The sequence below is a fragment of the Hyperolius riggenbachi genome, chromosome 7 (assembly GCF_040937935.1).
Source record: "Hyperolius riggenbachi isolate aHypRig1 chromosome 7, aHypRig1.pri, whole genome shotgun sequence".
In the NCBI taxonomy this organism is placed as follows: Eukaryota; Metazoa; Chordata; class Amphibia; order Anura; family Hyperoliidae; genus Hyperolius; species Hyperolius riggenbachi.
The window spans coordinates 17416411-17437863 of NC_090652.1; the positions used below are offsets into that span (position 1 = coordinate 17416411).

The 21453-nt window shown below is 47.1% G+C and overlaps 1 protein-coding gene across 1 annotated transcript in view; it reads left to right on the plus strand.

Moving 5' to 3' along the window:
• Positions 1 to 2946: 2946 nt before the first annotated feature.
• LOC137524114 (uncharacterized) overlaps positions 2947 to 21453 on the plus strand; it is a 40755-nt gene continuing 22248 nt past the window's right edge. The window contains exons 1-3 of the mRNA XM_068243626.1: positions 2947 to 3208; positions 13427 to 13775; positions 17589 to 17742. Of these exons, the coding sequence (XP_068099727.1) occupies positions 13445 to 13775; positions 17589 to 17742 (485 nt within the window). The 5' untranslated portion in view covers positions 2947 to 3208; positions 13427 to 13444. The remainder of the gene's footprint in view (positions 3209 to 13426; positions 13776 to 17588; positions 17743 to 21453) is intronic.

Consider the following 21453-nt stretch of genomic DNA (forward strand, 5'->3'; position numbering starts at 1 on the left):
AGGAGGTTGAGTCTTTCTGAGGTTTCTATTGCATGGAGATCTCAGCACCTGTGTATATGGGCTGATGCTCCCAACTGTCCCTCTTTTGTAGGGACAGTCCCTGTTTGGGAGCCCTGTCCATCTTTCCTCCCCATTTGTCCCTCTTTCAGGACTTTGTCCCTCTTTCTATTTAAATATATATATATTTCTCTACTAAAAAACGTGTTTGATTGACTCTAAACTTTATTCCCATTCTTTAAATTGATAAATTACTAATTTTAAAATGTTACTATGAAGGAAAATGAACCAGGAAAGAAAGGAACAGTGTGGTTTGAATTATAAAATAACATATTTTTCTTATTAATTCTTTATTGTATGCGTGACTAGGGGCGTGTTGGGGGTGTGATTAGGAGTGTGGCAGGGGTGTGGCTTAAGTGTCCCTCTTTCTCATCTCAAAAAGTTGGGAGGTATGGCTGAGGAGTGCATGAGCCTGATCTGTGCATTTGTAGAAGGCGGAGTCTTTCTGATGTCTCTATTGCATGCAGTCTCAGCACCTGTGTATATGGGCTGAGGAGTGCATAACATACCTCCCAACATTTGAGTTTTAGAAGGCGGGACAGCTAGGCCACACCCCTGGCCACACTACCAACCCCCTAGTCACACCCACCAATTTTGTAAAAAATAAATATTTTTAATTAATAAATAATAATTACTCCCGAAAGGGGAGGCGCGTGAGGGTGGCCATGGGTGGGCAGAGAGGGGAAAAAAAACAATCGAGGCACCAGCCCCAGGGATGCGGTATGCGGCATGGATGGCCGCGGCCATTAAGTTTCTCCCTCCCTCCTAATGTGCCCCCCAGTGTCCCCCCTGCTTGCAGAGTAAAAATTGCACAGCGGAGTGGGCTATAAATCTTACCATTGCCTCTCCGCACCGGGATCTCATCTGGTCTTTTCGGCTTCCTGTGACGTCACAGGAAGCCGGAAGCCGAGAAGACCAGATGAGATCCCGGTGCGGAGAGGCAATGGTAAGATTTACAGCACGCTCCGCTGCGCAATTTTTACTCTGCAGGCAGGGGGGACACTGGGGGGCACATTAGGAGGGAGAAACTTGATGGCGGCGGCCATCCATGTCGCATACCGCATCTGCAACAAGTCTCCTCTCCGTGACAAATGCACGCTGCCCAGTGACAGCGTGAGGGAGGGCTCAAAACGGAACTGCCACGGCGAAATCGTGGCACTTGGACCCTAGTCTGTGCATTTGCACGAGGCGGAGTCTTTCTGATGTCTCTATTACATGCAGTTCTCAGCACCTGTGCATATGGGCTGAGGAGTGCATGAGCCTAGTCTGTGCATTTGCAAGAGGCGGATTCTTTCTGGTGTCTCTATTGCATGCAGTTCTCAGCACCTGTGTATATGGGCTGAGGAGTGCATGAGCCTAGTCTGTGCATTTGCAGGAGGCGGAGTCTTTCTGGTGTCTCTATTGCATGCAGTTCTCAGCACCTGTGTATATGGGCTGAGGAGTGCATGAGCCTAGTCTGTGCATTCGCAGGAGGCGGAGTCTTTCTGATGTTTCTATTGCATGCAGCGAAGCAGTGCTTTTCGGCGCTGCTAGATTTGGGCGCAGTCAGCGCCGTCATAGACTGTAATGGGAATCAGTCTATAGCGGCGCTCAGTGAGTAACGTCGGCGCCGTCAGAGGACGGAGCCGAGGTTGCTTAAAAAACACAACAATTCGGTCTCCAGCAATAGCTGGAAGCTGAATTATTTCATTCCCCCACTATCCATGGCGGCCTGGAGGGGGAATAGTAATTAACACGGCCGGGACTTCTGCAGAAGCAGGATCAGCCATATAACAGCTGTATCCTGCGCTCAAGTCTCCTGGCGCCGATTTTAAATGTACTCGCATGCAGTTCTCAGCACCTTTGTGTATGGGCTAAGAAGTGCATGAGCCTGGTCTGTGCATTTGCAGGAGGCGGAGTCTTTCTGAGGTCTCTATTGCATGCAGTTCTCAGCACCTGTGTATATGAGCTGAGTAGTGCATGAGCCTGGTCTGTGTACTTGCAGGAGGCGGAGTCTTTCTGAGGTCTCTGTTGTATGCAGTTCTCAGCACCTGTGTATATGAGCTGAGGAGTGCATGAGCCTGGTCTGTGTACTTGCAGGAGGCGGAGTCTTTCTGAGGTCTCTATTGTATGCAGTTCTCAGCACCTGTGTATATGAGCTGAGTAGTGCATGAGCCTGGTCTGTGTACTTGCAGGAGGCGGAGTCTTTCTGAGGTCTCTATTGTATGCAGTTCTCAGCACCTGTGTATATGAGCTGAGGAGTGCATGAGCCTGGTCTGTGTACTTGCAGGAGGCGGAGTCTTTCTGAGGTCTCTATTGCATGCAGTTCTCAGCACCTGTGTATATGAGCTGAGGAGTGCATGAGCCTGGTCTGTGTACTTGCAGAAGGTGGAGTCTTTCTGAGGTCTCTATTGTATGCAGTTCACAGCTCCTGTGTATATGAGCTGAGGAGTGCATGAGCCAGGTCTGTGCATTTGCAGAAGGTGGAGTCTTTCTGATGTCTCTCTTGCCTGCAGTTCTCAGCTCCTGTGTATATGGGCTGAAGAGTGCATGAGCCTGGTCTGTGCATTTGCAGGAGGCGGAGTCTTTCTGGTGTCTGTATTGCATGCAGTTCTCAGCACCTGTGTATATGGGCTGAGGAGTGCATGAGCCTGGTGTGTGCAGTGCATTTGCAGGAGGCGGAGTCTTTCTGATGTCTCTCTTGCCTGCAGTTCTCAGCTCCTGTGTATATGGGCTGAGGAGTGCATGAGCCTGGTCTGTGCATTTGCAGGGGGTGGAGTCTTTCTGATGTCTCTCTTGCCTGCAGTTCTCAGCTCCTGTGTATATGGGCTGAGGAGTGCATGAGCCTGGTCTGTGCATTTGCAGGGGGTGGAGTCTTTCTGATGTCTCTCTTGCCTGCAGTTCTCAGCTCCTGTGTATATAGGCTGAGAAGTGTATAAGCTTAGTCTGTGCATTTGCAGGGGGTGAAATCTTTTGTTCACTCATATACAGGACAGGTGTTTCTTGGTTCAGCGGTAGCTGGGCATTATTTTTTTTTTCCTTCCAGGAAATGCAGAAGGAATTTCTGCTTGCAAGTCAGACAGAGCAGTGTTATCAGCGGCATTCACCCACTTCCTTATTGTGAAGAATCAGTTTAGTTTCATTTTCACTCTTGCCTGTGCAGATGATTAAGGTATGTATAACAATTACTTCTGTACAGCTGAGTGTTTTTATATTTATTACATCATTACGCTGCAGTGGTTTGCTAAGGTCTCAATTCACTAAGCAGTTTAGACTAGTCTACTGATGGTTTTTAATCTACTGATGGTTTGGTCAGTTGCATCAAAGGGGAATTCACTACCGGTATTGCCAAATGGTTTAGACCTGTTTTTAGACCTGGTGTACACCATTTGGTAATTAGGTGGGTAAAGCAGGGGAAATGATCAAAAGATGCAATTCACAACTAGTAGCTATGACTGACATCCTTCTTCTCTGCATACAACTAAACTCCTGCATAATTAATTCAAAAGGTTCCATCCTCACATCTAAAATACTGCACAGAATTACTTCACCCACAGAAATCAGCTAGTCTAATCTCTGTCAGAAAAAGTGGGCGTGGTTACTCCTTGTTTGCTTTTGTGAATTGTGTAATTACTGAATGTTAGACAAGGTCTAAAAACCGGTCTAAAGGGGCCCATACACCTAACTATTTTCCCGCCGATATACAGCCGTTTCGATCACAGTGATCGAAACGGCTGTGAAATCGCCGCGCACACCGCTGACAGAACGATTGATTTCCATCCGAAATCAATCGTTCCCGTCGACCCATCCGTGCGGAAGATTTTTCTCGGTCGCCGGCGGGTCGGGAGTGCGTCGTTAGAATGCCCGACGACCGACGCAATACAGCCGGTATACATTACCTGCTCCGGCTGGCGCGAGTCCCCTGGTCTTCTTCTCCGCTTCGGGTTCCAGACCGTTTCTTCTCCGCTTCGGGCTCCAGAGCTACACAGAACTTCCTGTCCCGGCAGGAAGTTTAAACAGTAGAGCGCCCTCTACTTTTTAAACTTCCCCTGGACAGGAAGTTCAGTAGCCGGAGCGGAGAAGAAGAAGACAGCGGGGACTTGCGCCGGCCGGAACAGGTAATGTATGTGGGGGGTGGGGAGGGGGGCGGCAGCTCCACAGATTGTGATCGGTTTCAGGCTGAAATCGATTCACAATCTGTTTGCAGTAAAGGCAGCCATACGATCCCTCTCTGATCAGATTCGATCAGAGAGGGATCTAACTGTTGGTCGAATCTGATTGCAAATCAACCAGTGTATGGCCACCTTAAGGGCTCTTTCCACTATGAAATGCGATCGCGATTGCGTTTGCAATCGCGTTTCAATTTCCACCATGCGATTGCGATTAAGCTACTATACTCATTATAGTAAAGCTCAATCACATACAAAACGCAGCAGGGCGACGATTGCGCTTTGACCAAAATCAGATCGCACTGATGGAAATTGCTGCTGCAGTTTCCATTAGTTTAATATATTTTGTGATCAGAATCAAATCGCAAGGTAGTGGAAAAAGGCCCTAAAACATTACACCAAACCATCAGTAGACTAAAAACCACCAGTAGACTAGTCTAAACTGCTTAGTGAATTGAGGCCTATATGTGTCCTTGGTATTCTGTTGTGAAGGAACTACAAGATGGACTATGGTCTCAATTCACTAAGCAGTGACTAGTCTACTGATGGTTTTTAATCTACTGATGGTTTGGTGTAAATCAGTTGCATGAAAAGGGAATTCACTAATAATTGCCAAATGTTTTAGACCTGGTCTAAAACATTCGGTAATTAGGTTGGTAAAGCAGGGGAAATAATGAAATGCAATTCACAAATGGGTAGTTATGACTGACAGAAATCAGTTAGTCTAATCTCTGCCAGAAAAAGTGGGTGTGGTTACTCTTTTGATCATTTCCCCTGCTTTTTCCAACCTAATTACCGGATTTTTTAGACCAGGTCTTAGGCCAGAAACCCACTGGGAGTGCTTTGTAAGCGTGAGTGATTTGAAAAAGCTCTTGCTAATGCAATGCTATGGGGGATTTTTATAAAATCACATCGCTCTAGTGGGATCACTCCCATAGCATTACATTAGCAAGAGTTTTCAAATCACAAAGCGCTCAGAAAAGCGCTCCCAGTGGGTTTCTGGCCTTAAGGTGCATACACACATCAGACTATAGTCTTTGGAAACTGAAAGATCACAGACCAATCTTACCACCCTTCATGTAGTATGAGAGCCATACCTTCACAGTCTTTTCTATGGAGCTGAACTCCCCATCAGACAGAAATCTTACTCCCTTCCATGTAGTATGAGAGCCACACCTACACAGTCTATTCTATGGAGCTGAACTCCCCATCAGAAAAAAATCTTTGCAAGATGCTGCACACACACATGCTGTACAGACACAAAAGATCAGTATCTGCAAAAGATCTGTTCCTGCCAAAGATCCGTTCCTGCAAAATGCATTCATAGTCTATGATATCTGCAGATCATCATACACACATGATTTAACTGACATTCATCTGCCGATCAAGCAATCATCCGCAGATCTGAAAATCCATCCTGGTGGATCTGATCTGCAGATGAATGTCAGTTAAATCATGTGTGTATGATGATCTGCAGATCTCATAGACTATCATTGCATTTTGCAGGAATGGATTTTTGGCAGGAACAGATCTTTTGCAGCTACAGATCTTTTGTGTCTGTACAGCATCTGTGTGTGCAGCATCTTGCAAAGATTTTTTCTGATGGGGAGTTCAGCTCCATAGAATAGACTGTGTAGGTATGGTTCTCATACTACATGAAGGGTGGTAAGATTGGTCTGTGATCTTTCAGTTTCCAAAGACTATAGTCTGATGTGTGTGTGTATGCACCTTAAGACATTACACCAAACCATCAGTAGACTAGTCTAAACTGCTTAGTGAATTGAGGCCATTCTCAAGTAGGGAGAAGGTGAACTAGGGCTGGACTAACTGTGCAGCACATACAGGAGACAGCAGACTATGGCCTGGTGCACACCAAAAACCGCTAGCAGATCCGCAAAATGCTAGCTGTTTTTGAAACGCTTTTTTTCTTATTTTTATGAAGCATTTCAGCTAGCGTTTTGCGGTTTTGTGAAGCGTTTTTGGTGTAGTAGATTTCATATATTGTTACAGTAAAGCTGTTACTGAACAGCTCCTGTAACAAAACGCCTTCAAAACCGCTCTGAACTGGCGTTTTTCAGAGCGGTTTGCGTTTTTCCTATACTTTACATTGGAGGTAGAAACGCCTCCGAAATCCCAAAAATGCCTCACCTCGGGAGTATGTGTTTCAGCAAAACGCCTCCCGCTCTGGTGTGCACCAGCCCATTGAAATACATAACCTAAACCCACGCGTTTCCACAGCCACAAGCGGCTGTGCACCAGCCCTTTCTCTGGCTTGTAGTCCAAGCAGATTTTGATCGCAAAAGTCCAAGCAGATTTTATTTATTCCTTATTCCTTATTTATTCCTTATGGGCTCTCTCACACTTGGTTAGAGGGGACGTTAAGGTCGCATAACGTCCCCTAACGCAACACATGGTGGTGGTATTAGCAGGACGCTACATAGAGCCGTGTTATGTGTACTTTTTGACGCACGATGGAGACCACGTGATCGGAACACTCCGCATCACGTGGTCCCACCAGCCAATTGCCGCACAAAGCGGCCACTCCAGGAAGAAAACACTGCACGTCACACAGTGCAGTGAATATTAATTAGCCATGTGGCTTGCTACAATAGCGGGCTCTCCCCTCCTCCTCTCCTGCACTGCGCATGTGCAAGCCGTCTAAAACCCTGTATAACACACAGCATGCTGCACCTTATTTGAACGTGTAGCGTTACACTGTAACGCAACGTGGGCACTGTGAACAGCCCATTGATTTTACATTGCTGTGAGTTGGGCTGCGTTACAGGCTGCTGTAACGTCCCACTGTGAAAGCAGCCTAATAGTGATGGATGAGTATGTTTGCCATTCGACAGTTCTTGCAAACTATATGCATGTTCGCTATGTATTTTAAGATGGAGCCATTTGTTGACTTTCACCCTTAAAGCGAACCCAAAGTGGCAATGAGATGCAGGCTGCCATATTTGTTTCCTTTTAAGCGATACCAGTTGCTTGGCAGCCCTGCTGATCAATTTGGCTGTAGTAGTGTCTGAATCACATCAGGAACAAGCATGCAACTAGTTCTGACAATATTGTCAAACACCTGATTTACTGCATGCTGGTTTAGGGTCTTTGGCTAAACTTATTAGAGGCAGAGGATCAGCAGGACAGCCAGGCAATTGGTATTGCTTAAAAGTAAATAAAAATGGCAGCCTCCATAGAACACTCACCTCGGGTTCACTTTAAATCAGGTGGTACAGGACAGCCAATTAAAGCGGACCTGAAGCTGACCTGTGCCTACAAAGTTACCAAACGATCCTCCAATCCCCCGCAGCAGCTCCCTTTCACTTCAGGAAGTCGCCATTCACTGCGTCTGTGCGGCCTTGGCTGTGCACGTCAATGGTCACGCTCCCGTTGGCAGGAGCGTACTGCACAGACGCAGTAGAGATTTTCTCGTACTGCGCCTGCACAGGACGCTAATGGCCACGCAAGCGTGTACAAGAATGCATGTGGCCAGGGCCGCACAGGCAAAGTAGACGTGAACAAAAGTGAGCCGTGGCGGTGGAACAGAGGATTGTTCCAGGATGGCGCGGGCACAGGGCAACTGCAGGAGGCTAGCAGAAGCCACAGGTAAGTGAAACCCTTTTTTTGATCTCTTCAGGTCCGCTTTAAGCTTTTTAACCATCCACCGCCTCCCCTTTTCTCCCAACAAATTAAGCCGCCATTTGCCATTTTACAGTCTGCCTGGAGTCAGTGTAGGGAGAGCTGTGCAGCTGATTCAGAGGTTGATTTAACCCGGTTCAGCCCCATAGTGTCGAAACCTCATGCATCCGAGCAACGTTCACCTCCCATTCATTCGCCAATAACTTTATCACACTGAAATGATCTATATCTTGTTTTTTCCGCCACTAATTAGGCTTTCTTTGGGTGGTACATTTTGCTAAGAATTATTTTTTTCTAAATCCATTTTAACAGGAAGATTAAGAAATAAATGAAAAAAAAAAAACATTATTTCTTGGTTTTTGGCCATTATAGTTTGAAATTAATATATGCTACTGTAATTAAAACTCATGTATTTTATTTGCCCATTTATCCCTGTTATTACACCATTTAAATGATGTCCCTATCACAATTTATTTAATTTAGAAATAAAGGTGCATTTTTTCAATTTGCGTCCATCACTATTTACAAGCTTTATAATTTAAAACATTTTTTAATATACTCTCTTGACATGCATAATTAAAAAGTTCAGACCTTTAGGTAACTATTTATGTTGTGTGTGTGTTTTTTTTTTTTTTAATTAAAAAACGTATTTTTTGGTGTGGGAGGGAAACGGCTAATTCTAAATGTAAAATAATGTAATTGTTTAATAAAAAATGTATGTGGGTGTAGTTTACTATTTGGCCACAGTTAAACAAGTCCTGGTCTGGATGCGAACGATCTCGCATCCAGGAACTAGAAAGAGGACGGGATTTATTTATTTTTTATTTTTTTTTGCAGAAAGACGGCAGTCTCTGATAAGAGATCGTCAGTTTTTTCTGAGGGGGACTTAGATCGGTGAATAGGAACTATATTCCCATTCACTGATCGGGGGGCTAATGGCAGGTGGCGGGAGCGCGCGCCACTTCTGCAGCACCACAGCCTATCAGGACGACCATGCTCGTCCAGATAGGCTGAACTGGATAAAGGTGAAGGATCACATGACATGATACAGTAGGAGCTCACCGACAGTGTACTAATATGTACCAGAGAAGAGGAACTGTCCCATTAGGCTTACAGTCTGAGAGGTGAAAGAACACAGGATAGAGTAGCAGGGAAGAGGACCTGTCCCATCATGCTTACAGTTAAACAAACAAACACAGAACACTTATATAGCGCTTTTCTCCTGGCGGACTCAAAGCGCCAGAGCTTCAGCCACTAGGATGCGCTCTATAGGCAGTAGCAGTGTTAGGAAGACTTGCCAAAAGGTGCTTGCTTACTGAACAGGCAGAGCCGAGATTCAAACCCAGGTCTCCTGTGTCAGAGGCAGAGCCCTTAACCATTACTCCATTCAGCCAGTTTAAGAAGTGGAAACACAGTATATAGTAGGAGAGAAGAGGACCTGTCCCGCCATCAGGCTTACAATCTAAGAATTGAGGGAACACAGGATACAGTAGGAGGGAAGAGGACCTGTCCCATCAGGCTTACAATCTAAGAGGTGAGGTGGAGTCGGAGGTGTGCGTGCTGGCGTTACTTAAAGAGACTCTGTAACAACAAAAACCTCCCCTGGGGGGTACTCATCTCGGGTGGGGGAAGCCTCCGGATCCTAATGAGGCTTCCCACGCCGTCCTCTGTCCCACGGGGGTCTCGCCGCAGCCCTCCGAACAGCCGGCGACTGTGCCGACTGTCAGTTCAATATTTACCTTTGCTGGCTCCAGCGGGGGCGCTGTGGCGACTTTCGGCACGGAAATAGCCGGAAATACCCGATCTCCGTCGGGTCCGCTCTACTGCGCAGGCGCTGGAAACTTGCGCCTGCGCAGTAGAGCAGACCCGACGGCGATCGGGTATTTCCGCCTACTTCGGCGCCGAGAGGCATCAGAGCGCCTGCGCAGGAGCCAGGAAGGTAAATATTGCGTCACGGCTGTACAGAGGGCTACAGCGAGACCCCCGAGGGACGCAGGACGGCGTGGGAAGCCTCATTAGGATCCTGAGGCTTCCCCCCACCCGAGGTGAGTACCCCCCAGGGGCCGTTTTGTCGTTACAGTTCCTCTTTAAGGAAGCAGGAAAGTCAGTGTGGTGGCGTGCAGCTCTATTTTGTCTGCTGCTGAGCGTATGTACCAACCTGTAACGCTGCAGTCTGGATACCGCTTTTACACACAGAGGGTCTTCCTTGGATGACCATACTGAGTGTGATATGCTAATATTCAAGACCAGAGATGTGGCGAACGGTTCCCGAACCGTTCACTGGCGAACATCTCTAAATCCCTGGGGGTTTGACTACTTCCGGGTCGCTCTGACCCGGAGTAGTTTGCCTGCGCTGCCCGGCGGAGCGCGTCCTAGATCGCGCTCCTGTTGCTGGGCACTTTCATGCGCAGAGAGTGCCCGGCAACAGGAGCGCGATCTAGGACGCGCTCCGCCGGGCAGCGCAGGCGTACTACTCCGGGTCCAAGCGACCCGGAAGTAGTAAAAGCCTCAGAGATGTTCGCCGGCAAACAGTTCTCCACATCTCTATTCAAGACACTCTTATGGTGAGTGTACCCGCAATGGGTGAGCTAAGAATCTTTTCCCCTCATATGGTGGAGGCACTACCCCCAGGAGTGCAGCACGGGGTGCTGATTGTAGCTTTTTTAAGGCAATACTGTGCACTATGTGCCTTTTTTAATTGTTTTACAGGTTATGAGAAAACGCAGTGAATCTTTTGTAAATCTAAGAGGTGGGGGAACACAGGATACAGTAGGAGGGGAAGAGGACCTGTCCCATCAAGCTTACAATCTAAAAGGGGGGAACAGTAGGAGAGAAGAGGACCTGTCCTATCCAGTTTACAATCCCAAAGTAAACCTGAGGCTGGTTTCACACTGCAAACTGGTGCACACCACACAAAACATGCCTTTGGGGATTACCGCGTTAATATGTGGTAATCCTCTTCTGGCTAACAGCCAAACAGGAAGTGACACTCATGTGCGCACAATTCCTATTTTGGAGATATGGAAGTGCACAGAGGTGAATTGTAAAAAGACGCTTCTGTGCTGCAAAGCCACCACATCATTTTTTACAAACTCTGCATCGATCATAGACTTACATCACTTCTGATCTGCCGCATGTTGCCGCAGAGGTTGTGTGGCAACGTAGGTATGCGCTTGCGGTAGATTCGTGACTTCCGGGGCACCGCATGAAAATAACCCATCACACCACACTAGTGTGAAAGGCCCTTGAGGTGTATAACAAATTGTAATAAATTCATAGCACAAAATAAATCTCCAAATGCTTCCCGCCTTTACAATACCAACACAAATCAAGGCGTTCATATACTACCGGTAGGGTTCATAGGAGCCAACAAAATATGTAGTCCAATAAGGTATCCCTTTATTCTTACACTAGTGACCTTAGCCCGTGTAAACGGGCTTGGTCTGTCACGACTCTGCCGCATGCATGCGCAACTGCACACATGCCTGCCCCTTCTGGCCCTGACCTCCCTCAGCTCTCCTCAGTTTCTCTGCGTCCCTCCCTGCACATGCGCAGTGCAAAAAAGCACTGACACAGGGATACTATATAAAGAAATAATTGTCATTTTGTTTCTTGATAAAATGTAGAAATTCAGGTTTAGCAAAGCAGAGCGTCCAAGAACAGTGTTTTGCATGTTTTAGATGTGACTCAGACAGACAGTGATCCAGCCAGACAGATCAGCAGGACTGCCAGGTAACTGGCATTGTTTAAAAGGTAATGAATATGGCAGCTTCCATAAGTCTCACACCTCGGGTTCGTTTGAGGGCCCTTTCACACACTGGGGCGGTGCGGTAAATTTATGGGGGAGTTCACACTCCACACATTGTGGTACGCTACGCCAGAAGAGCCCTATCTAATGCGCGTCCAAACTTACGTTGCTGTGCGGATCCTGCACCCACTGCATTGGACCGGAAGTCATGTAAATCTATGGTAACACGCGTGTCTTTAACCCCCTCCCAACCGCCTAACGCCGATAGGTGTTGGGAAGGTGGCAGCCCCAGGACCACCTAACGCTGAAAGGCGTCAAGTCCTGGGGCAGGGTTTTACAGGAGATCGCTCCATCAGTCTACCAGAGGCAATCTCCACTGGCAGACTGTTAGACGGTGAAAACGCTGTCTATTTACATTGTACAGTGCTGCGATTTAACACAGCTCTGTACTGGGGACAGCCATGTCACTCGGCTGTCCCCTAGAGAGGTTCCAATCGCAATCCCCTCTCATAAGCTGATGCCTATGAAAGGGAATCGCCCTGATTGGCTGGCGGGGGGAGTGAGGAAGAGGAGGAATAAAGAAAAATAGACAAATTTATAAAAAAAAAAAAAAAAAAAAAAAAAAAAACAATAAATAAATACAAAAAATAAACTAGGCAACATTGATCAGAGCCCACCAAAAGAGTTTTCTGTTGGTGGGCTGTGATCGCTGGTGCCTTGTTTGTTTATTTTCTTTTATAAATGTGTCTATTTCCCCCGCCCTCCCATCCCCTTCAGCAAAGGGGGGGGGGGATTTGTTTGTGTGCTCAGTAGTATTGCTCTGCAGCGAGCTATTAAAGCTGCAGAGCACTAATTTGTAAAAAAATGGCCTGGTCATTAGGGGGGGGGGGGGGGGGGTGTTAGCCTGTGGTCCTGGACTGGCTTAAAAACCCACCACAGTTTTCAGTGTCACGCATGTGAGGAAGCATATTTTAGCAATACACTTCTGTATTCCAGAAAGGACCGGCACCACACAAAGTATCTGTAGCTCTTTAAGATTTAATGAAAGCAGACATGAGTACAACAACAGACATGCTGTTTCGGCCTCCTCTGGCCTTTGTCAAGTTGCTCAAAGATCATGTATAACATACTGTGTAAAACACATACATTTATATAAGAAAACCCACCCACATGGTGAACCCATGACCAATCACAAGAAGCGCAATCTGGAGGACCTGATGGGAGACTCCCAACAGGTCCTCCAGATTGCGCTTCTTGTGATTGGTCATGGGTTCACCATGTGTTCACCATGTGGGTGGGTTTTCTTATATAAATGTATGTGTTTTACACAGTATGTTATACATGATCTTTGAGCAACTTGACAAAGGCCAGAGGAGGCCGAAACAGCATGTCTGTTGTTGTACTCATGTCTGCTTTCATTAAATCTTAAAGAGCTACAGATACTTTGTGTGGTGCCGGTCCTTTCTGGAATACATATTGCTGTGACCCCTAGGTACCGGGGTGAGGACCTTGGCACACCAATTTCTTCATTTCGAGCCTTACTGTGGAGCTCCTGGACGCTTGTGTAAAGCAATACGCTTCTGCACACATCATCGATTGCCCGACAGGAAGTCAGCGTCACTTCCTATTGGCTGGATGTCGGTCAGGGATTACCGCGTACTAACTCTGTGATCCCTGAAGGCCTGTTTTTGACGGTGCGGTGCGTGAGCCGCACCGCCCCGCTGCCGCCACTCTACAGTATTAAGCAGGCCTCAACGCTGAATATATCACTAAACAATAATTGCTTTTGTGATTTGTAACTAAAGCTTATTTTCATTTTTCTTTTTTTTTTAAGCGTGGAGACCAATGAGCCATGTTTCGGTCTACAGCTGATGCAGAAATCAGACAGGCCCTGGCCACGTACTCTCCGGGGTCCACGAGGGGCGCTCAGCATGCAGGATACACCAGAGTGTGTCTTCAGCTCTTCGGACTTTCAGGTCATGGAAAGTCGTCCCTCATAAACTCCTGTCTCTGTGTGGTGAAGAATGATGTGTTTTCTAATACTGCAAGATCAGCAAATTCCAATGTAACCATCACCATGGCAAGAAAGGAATACAAGTTGGCAAATTGTGTCTATATCATCGATAACAGGGGACTCAACACACTAGCAGAGGAAGAGGTCCTGGAACTATCAGCCCAGCTAAGTAAGTGTCTAAAGTAGGGCACTTTAGACACTTACTTAGCTGGGCTAAGTAATCTTCTAGCCAACTTTTAGGCGTATGTATATGTACGCCACAGGTGAACTGGGCACAGGGTGAGCCGAATGACGGCTCTCCCTGCTGCCGCTCAAATTCCTGGCAGCATAAAATGCTACCCCCCCCCCCTCCGAGTCATTGCAACTTGGAGGAAGAAGTAATTTGGGGTCCAGCGATCGCTTGAACCCCCTGAATTAACCTTATGTGGGGTGTGCACTATAGCACTAGGGCTATAGCGGTACCCCGTTCAGGTGCTCACCCACTTTGACTTTTAAGCCTTTTTCACATGGGAGGCTGAAGGAATTGAATTCTCCTGTCAGTTGCCCCCGTGTACCAGCTGGGTGCTTGCTAGCCTATTGAGTCACAACTGAGTGCAGCCATGATTTTTCTTCTTTCTTTGATGGTTTCTTTGCAAACGTTGACAATAGTGGGGTTACGAACTCTCCTCATTGCATTATCTTACAACTTGGAGGTGCTAATGGGTGGCTTTTCCATCTCTGTGAAAGGCCTTAGTGATGAGTAGAATTGCCAGTTTGGGTATTTTCATGGAAACAATAGAGTTTCCATGAAAACATGGGATGCATTATACAGGTAGTCCCCAGTGAACAAAAGTCCGACGTACAAGCCACAAGCTATTAGAAGAGTTTCCCCCGTGAAACGTCACTTCCGCAAAAAAAGGTGATGGGGACAGAGTCTGCATTCAGCCACCCTGAGTAGTGTAGGACATCGTCGGAGGTGAGAGGGGACCTGGTGGCACAGGGAAGGGGGCAATGGTTGCAGGACAGGAGAAGAACAAAACAAGAGGGGGCACAGGGGGGCAGGAGGATGCACAGAGGGGGCGGAGGAGTCAGAGAGGGGTTACAGAAGGGCATAAGGAGGTGGTAGAGAGAGATAGGAGGAGGAACAGAAAGGACACAGAAGGACAGGAGGAGGACAGAGGAGGCACAGGTTGACAGAGGGGGGGCAGGAGGATGCACAGAGGGGTCAGTGGAGTCAGAGAGGGGTTACAGAGGGGCACAAGGAGGTGGTAGAGAGAGATAGGAGGAGGAACAGAGGGGACACAGAAGGACAGGGAGGGCACATAGTGGGCAAAGGCTAACAGACACAAAAGGGGGCACTGGGAGACAGTACAGGGACACTGAAGACACAGGGGGACACTGGTAGCTCAGGGGGGGGGGGGGGGGGCACAGTGAGACACTGGAATCACACGTGGACAGAAGTGACACAGAGGGAGACATTGGAGGCACAGGAGATTAGTGTTCCAACTTGCATACAAATTCAAGTGTTTACCTTACAGTCCCTATGTTGTTCGCTGATCAGAGACTACCTGTATTTAACAGGTGGGGTGGCATTTGATTAAGTTAAAGAGTTTTGGTGGATGTAGCAGGCTTGCCATTGTTTGACACAAATGAGCTTTTTTGCCACAATTTAGGCTATTTGCAGGCAATATTTGTTTTCAGTAATGACTTTACTTTCTATGCACAACTTAAAGTGACTCTGTACCAAAAATTACAACGTTTTTTCTACCATCCTACAAGTTCCTAAACCTATTCTAATGTGTTCGGGCTTACTGCAGCTCTTTCTACTATAACCATCTCTGTAATAAATCAATGTATCTTTCCCCTGTCAGACTTGTCGGCCTGTGTCTGGAAGGCTGCCAAGTTCTTCAGTGTTGAACTGTTCCTCTATGCACACTACAGTGTGTGTTTTATTTACATAAGCCAGCAGCTTCTCTGCTATCTTATCAGTGATAGAAGAGAGCTGGATAAAAATCCTCCTCTGGAGGCTGTGAAAGGAGCTGGTCTGTCACATACTAAGGAATTAACGACATAGGCAGAGCTGTCTGCAGGAAGCCTGTAATGTTCAGTGCATGAGAGAAGCTGGGGACAGAAGGTAAACACACACAAGTGATCTCTTGAGATTCAGAAGTAAGGCTGTATACAGCCTGCTTGTGTATGGATGTATTTTCTATGTGTGGACATACTGTACATCAACCTACTTCCTGTTTTGGTGGCCATTTTGTTTGTTTATAAACAAACTTTTTAAAACTGTTTTTGACTACTTTTAATGCGGCGGGGAGCAGTGAAATTGTGACAGAGGGTAATAGGAGATGTCCCTTAACACACTGGTATGTTTACTTTTGTGCGATTTTAACAATACAGATTCTCTTTAAGCTCTAGTCATGGGTGTTTCAGGGGGCAGTGGCACAATGAAGGGGAGTGGACCTGTAGCACACTGAGAAGCCTGAGGGCTCTTTTACACTGGCGTGGTGCGGTGACGGTGTGTCAAATTGCCACACTGCCACCGCATCCTAATGAAGCCCTATGGTGAAGTTCATATATGCTGCACTGGAAGTGTCCAATTTAACGCTAGCGCAAAACTCTGTTAATGTGCAGGATCCGCGGCGATCTGCGTCGGCCCAGAAGTCATGTTAGTCTATGGTAACGTTGGGTTTTTTAAATAGTTGGCATGGCGACGTTGCCGAGCGCATGCACAATACGCTACCGCATACTCAAAGCAGGAAGTGACTGCAAGCGTGGGTCACTTCCTGCTTGGCTGGTGGCCAAAGAACACTGTGTACAAACATGATGTTCCCTGAAGGCTTGTTTTTGGCGGTGCGGTGGGCGTGCCACACTGCAATGCTACCGCCAGTTTGCAATGTGAAAGCAGCCTCAAAAAAGGTGGAAGAAGCTCTTAGGTAAGTAAAAGTCCACTTTTTTTTTCTAATCCCCGGTGTGCTTTAACCACTTACTGCAGCTTGTGCAGTATATCTATCTGGGAAACTTCATCTGAAGTCCCAGGGATGTAGATACTCATCTATTGCGGTGGATAGCTACTGCCCACTCCCGCTCCAGCGCGGGTACTCGTTGCCACTGAGGGGAGATCAATGAATGGGAACACAGTTTCCATTAATTGATTTAAGTCCCCATGTCAATGATCACCGGCATCAATGAGATGCCTGCGGTCATTGTAATTAAGGTAGTAACACATCCACGCATTACTTCCTGTTCGCATACTAATAGTACGCACGGGAAAGGAATGCATGAGGACATCTTTTGGCCAAATAGTAGTACCTACATACATTTATTTTAATAAAAAGACCCACGCTTACATTTACAATTAACTCCTTCCGTCTCACACTCTTCCATAAGTACCCAAATATATTTTTTGCATAAATAAAAAAAGATAAAAAAAACAAATAGTTACCTTAGGGACTGAACTTTTTTTGTAATATGTGTGTCAAGAGGGTATATTACTGTTATTTTTTTAAAGGACAACAGTAGTGAGAAGTATATAGAGGCTGCCATATTTATTTCCTTTTAAGCAATACCAGTTGCCAGGCTGTCCTGCTGATCCTCTGCCTCTAATACTTTTAAGCCCTAGACCCTGAACAAGCAGTTATGGTGTTTCTGACATAATTGTCAGATCTGGTCTGGTTCTGGTCTTATTCAAATACTACTGCATCCAAATAGATCAGCAGGACTGCCAAGCAACTGATATTGTTTAAAAGGAAATAAATATGGCTGCCTCCATATCCCTCTCACTACAGTTGTCCTTTAAATTATGGGCTTATAATTAGTGATGGACGCAAGATCATTTCATTGTGATTACGTTATTGGCGAAAGAATGAAAGGAACACTGAAATGTGAAAATTGCTCTGGTTCTAAATGGGAAAACCCCTCAGTGGTCAAGTGGTTAAACTGTCTCGCATTTTCCCTTCCACTGTGCATTCTTCAGAGTCTGTTACATTTATTTTCGCAGATAACTTAAGAATGGCGAGCTCAGAGAACGAAGAGGCAACGGGCAAAGACAGTGATGTGGAGTGGGAGCCTGGAGTAGAAAAAATTCTAAGCCACCTGGATGAATTAATCAACAAAAACTGTACAGATTTCCTAGTGCCAGTGCTGGTATACAAGTAGGTGGAACCTCAGTCTACCTAACGAGAACCTGAGCGGGAAGAATACTGTAAAAAGCAGAGAGAAGTGGAGAAGGTGGACTTCAGGTCTCCTTTAACTTGCATGAAGGGATGAGCGAGAACAGTTTCGTGAAAAGCCAAACTGTCCTGGTGTGTACGGGGAGAGGGTGGACGTGGACAGCAGAGCAGAAAGGGTTAACACGCCTATGTTGCTGCCTCTTGCAAAAATGCTGCACACTGCTCTACATCTTCACCACACTTCCACCTTCATAACCAGAAGTTTGGCTGCAAAGGCAGAAGCGTCAAGAAGATGGAGAGCAGCATGGAGTGCATTGGGGAGAAGCAGTGACTTTAGGTGAGCTGATGCTCTCTGCCTCTGCACATGCCCTTCCATTCCCTGTCAGGACAAAGGGGGAAGAGGCACCCATTGATAGTTTAAGTACAGGCAATGCGTTTTGTGGGTCTAACACCCACTTTCTCAGGCTTAACCTCCCTGGCGTTCTATTAAGATCGCCAGGGAGGCTGCGGGAGGGTTTTTTTTAAATAAAAAAAAAACTGTTTCATGCAGCCAACTGAAAGTTGGCTGCATGAAAGCCCACTAGAGGGCGATCCGGAGGCGTTCTTCCGATCGCCTCCGGCGCCCAGAATAAACAAGGAAGGCCGCAATGAGCAGCCTTCCTAGTTTTGCTTACATCGTCGCCATAGCGACGAGCGGAGTGACGTCATGGACGTCCTGACGTCAGCCGCCTCCGATCCAGCCCTTAGCGCTGGCCGGAACTTTTGTTCCGGCTGCGCAGGGCTCGGGCGGCTGGGGGGACCCTCTTTCGCCTCTGCGATCAGGCAGCACACGCGGCTGGCAAAGTGCCGGCTGCGTGTGCTGCTTTTTATTTTGTAAAAATCGGCCCAGCAGGGCCTGAGCGGCGACCTCCGGCGGTGATGGACGGATATATTCGTCCATACCGCTGAGGAGGTTAATACAGTGTCAGAGATGTATCTAGAGCCAAGAACGGAGCGCCTCTGTGGGTACTGTTTCGCTTTTCACTAAACTGTTATTGTTCATCCTTACTTGCATATATCTGAAGGTCCTCAACTGAGGTTTGTGATTGCGCGGCCCTCAGCGCGTGACAGTGGCCGGCAGCGCTCTGCGCATGACGTAATCGTGACATCATGCGCAGAGCATTCCTGGTCGCGTACTGAAGGACCAGTGCAAGCCAGGCTAGCGCCTGCGCACTACAGCCCGCCTCCGGTGGTCCGGGGGGCATTAGATAAGAAAAGAGGGGGACACAGGAGAAGGGGGATGGGAACGGTGGCCATCAGGACAGCTTGCCATACATGCCAGCTTCCCCCATTACTCCTAAGGGTTTCGGCTCTGGTATCCTTTAAGGTTGAACGAGATTTCACTCACCCATGAGTCAGGCTCTGACAACCCCCCCCCTCCCTTCCCCAAGGTCCCCGGGGGAAACACCTATACTGGGGATACCTATAGCTGGCTACCTATACGGCGGCACCTATAGCTGGCTACCTATACGGCGGCACCTATAGCTGGCTACCTATACGGCGGCACCCATAGCTGGCTACCTATACGGTGGCACCTATAGGTGGATAGCTATACTGTGGCACCTATACATGGCTACCTATACTGCGGCACCTATAGCTGGCTACCTATACTGCGGCACCTATAGCTGGCTACCTATACTGCAGCACCTATACCTGGATACCTATACTGGGGGGGGGGGGGGAGGTAAATACCGCATCGCAAATAATGTTGTAGAGTCCACAGGTGTGGGGTGCAATTTTACACCTTCAATATAAAATATATCGGCGCAATAATAAGAACATGAGAATTTGTATAAAAAGAAGCAGCCAAAGTCCAACACTTCAGTATAGCGTCTTCAACAAAATTCTATAAATTCTTCAGCGCTAATCGAACAAATCCACCACCATAAGCACCATAAAACTAGATGCGCTTACCAGATAGTCAGATAGTTACAGACCTTAATTACAGGGTCTGCAACATAGCATGATAGGTCAGTGGCCGGTATCTTCCCAGCTGGCCTTCTTTCCTAATGCAGGTGTTCACAGTGGTTCTAATACTTTCACATAAGACAACTCCCCGAATCAGGCAAGCAAAAACAATAGTGAACTCATCTAAGCATATCAATATTAGTTTAATAACAAATTCAATTTAAAATAATCATAAAAGGAAAACTCACATCAGGGTCCTTGCAACAGGGACCCACAGCGAAATACAGCGTTGTATGATACAGGACACCGTCCAGCCAAATGTCCACCTCACCCGACCAGTTTCACAATTACTATTTCCTCAGGGGCTAAAAGATAAAATGACTGGACGGCATATATATAGAAAAATTTCACCTACAGAGAAGGAAGTTCCCCAAGACGCCGACTACATGCGGCTAGAATACTTCCTGGATTACGCACCGCCAGAACAACCAATAGGCGGAGAGGGCGGTGGCATCGCATCTAAGCGTAAGATGCGTACTAACGTCCGCATCAATCATAGTGAAAAGGGCGCATCTAAGCGTAAGATGCGTACTTACGTCCGCATCAATCAAAACAGACAAGGCAATAAGGCCACATCTAAACATAGGATGCGTAACTCCATGTACATCTAAGGTTGAACACTTTAATATCACCTTAAAAGACTGCATATACTCCTAAAAAGGGCTTAAGAAGCTCAAATAGTATAAAATTCAAAAAATAATCAGAATGTAAACAAATGTGGATGAACGGTGTCCTGTTTACAATAAAAAAATCAAAAAAGGTCCGCACACTCAATCCATCAAAGATGAAGGTTTATTCAACCCATGTGACACAAATCCACTCCATAAGCCAACGACTCGTTTCGGGGCCCCGTGGGGTCCCCTTTGTCAAGGTAAAACAAAGGAGCAATAGCATATGTGGTCAGTAGAAGAGCCAGGCAGAGGTGCCTGGCTCTTCTACTGACCACATATGCTATTGCTCCGTTGTTATTGCCTGATGAGGCGGGATCAAACCTGCAAAACGCGTTGCATATTTGGAGTTCATAAATAAAATATATTGACTGTCTTTACTACAGTCGTTGTGTGTCTACTTGGAGGAGGTAAGTCCACTACTGCCTCCTCTATTTACCAAGAATTTGGTTTTTAAGCTCATTTAGCTTCCTTTTATCCTTTTGGTGCCTCTGTTCTCCTGCATAATATTGAGTCCACCCTGGGTGGAGGGTTGAACCCCCTTTTTCTCATCTACAGAGAGCGACTTCTTCTTCCTGAGTGGGGTCAGGAAAATCTCCCCACCTGCCTTTACAGTGGTTGCCTAATGGTAACCCTGGTTTGTGAGTATTAATATTTACTCTATCTAGTAACCATTTACCAGTACATATTACACTATTGGGGCTCTTGGTGTTCCTTGTTTTTGCATACCTGATCCGGGGAGTTGTCTTATGTGAAAGTATTAGAACCACTGTGGACACCTGCATTAGGAAAGGAGGCCAGCTGGGAAGATACCGGCCACTGACGCAGGGGCGTAGCAATAGGCCCTGCAGCACCTGCGCCGCGGGGGGGCCCGCCCCCCCCCCCTGGGGCCCGCTCGGGGCCGTTTTTGGGGGGCTGGAGGGGTGGCAGCATGAGGGGAAAGCCTTGCCCACAGTCGGCGGGGAGAGGGGAAGTTCCCCCCTCTCCCTCACCTCGGGGCTCTCCCCTCTGCGCCCCC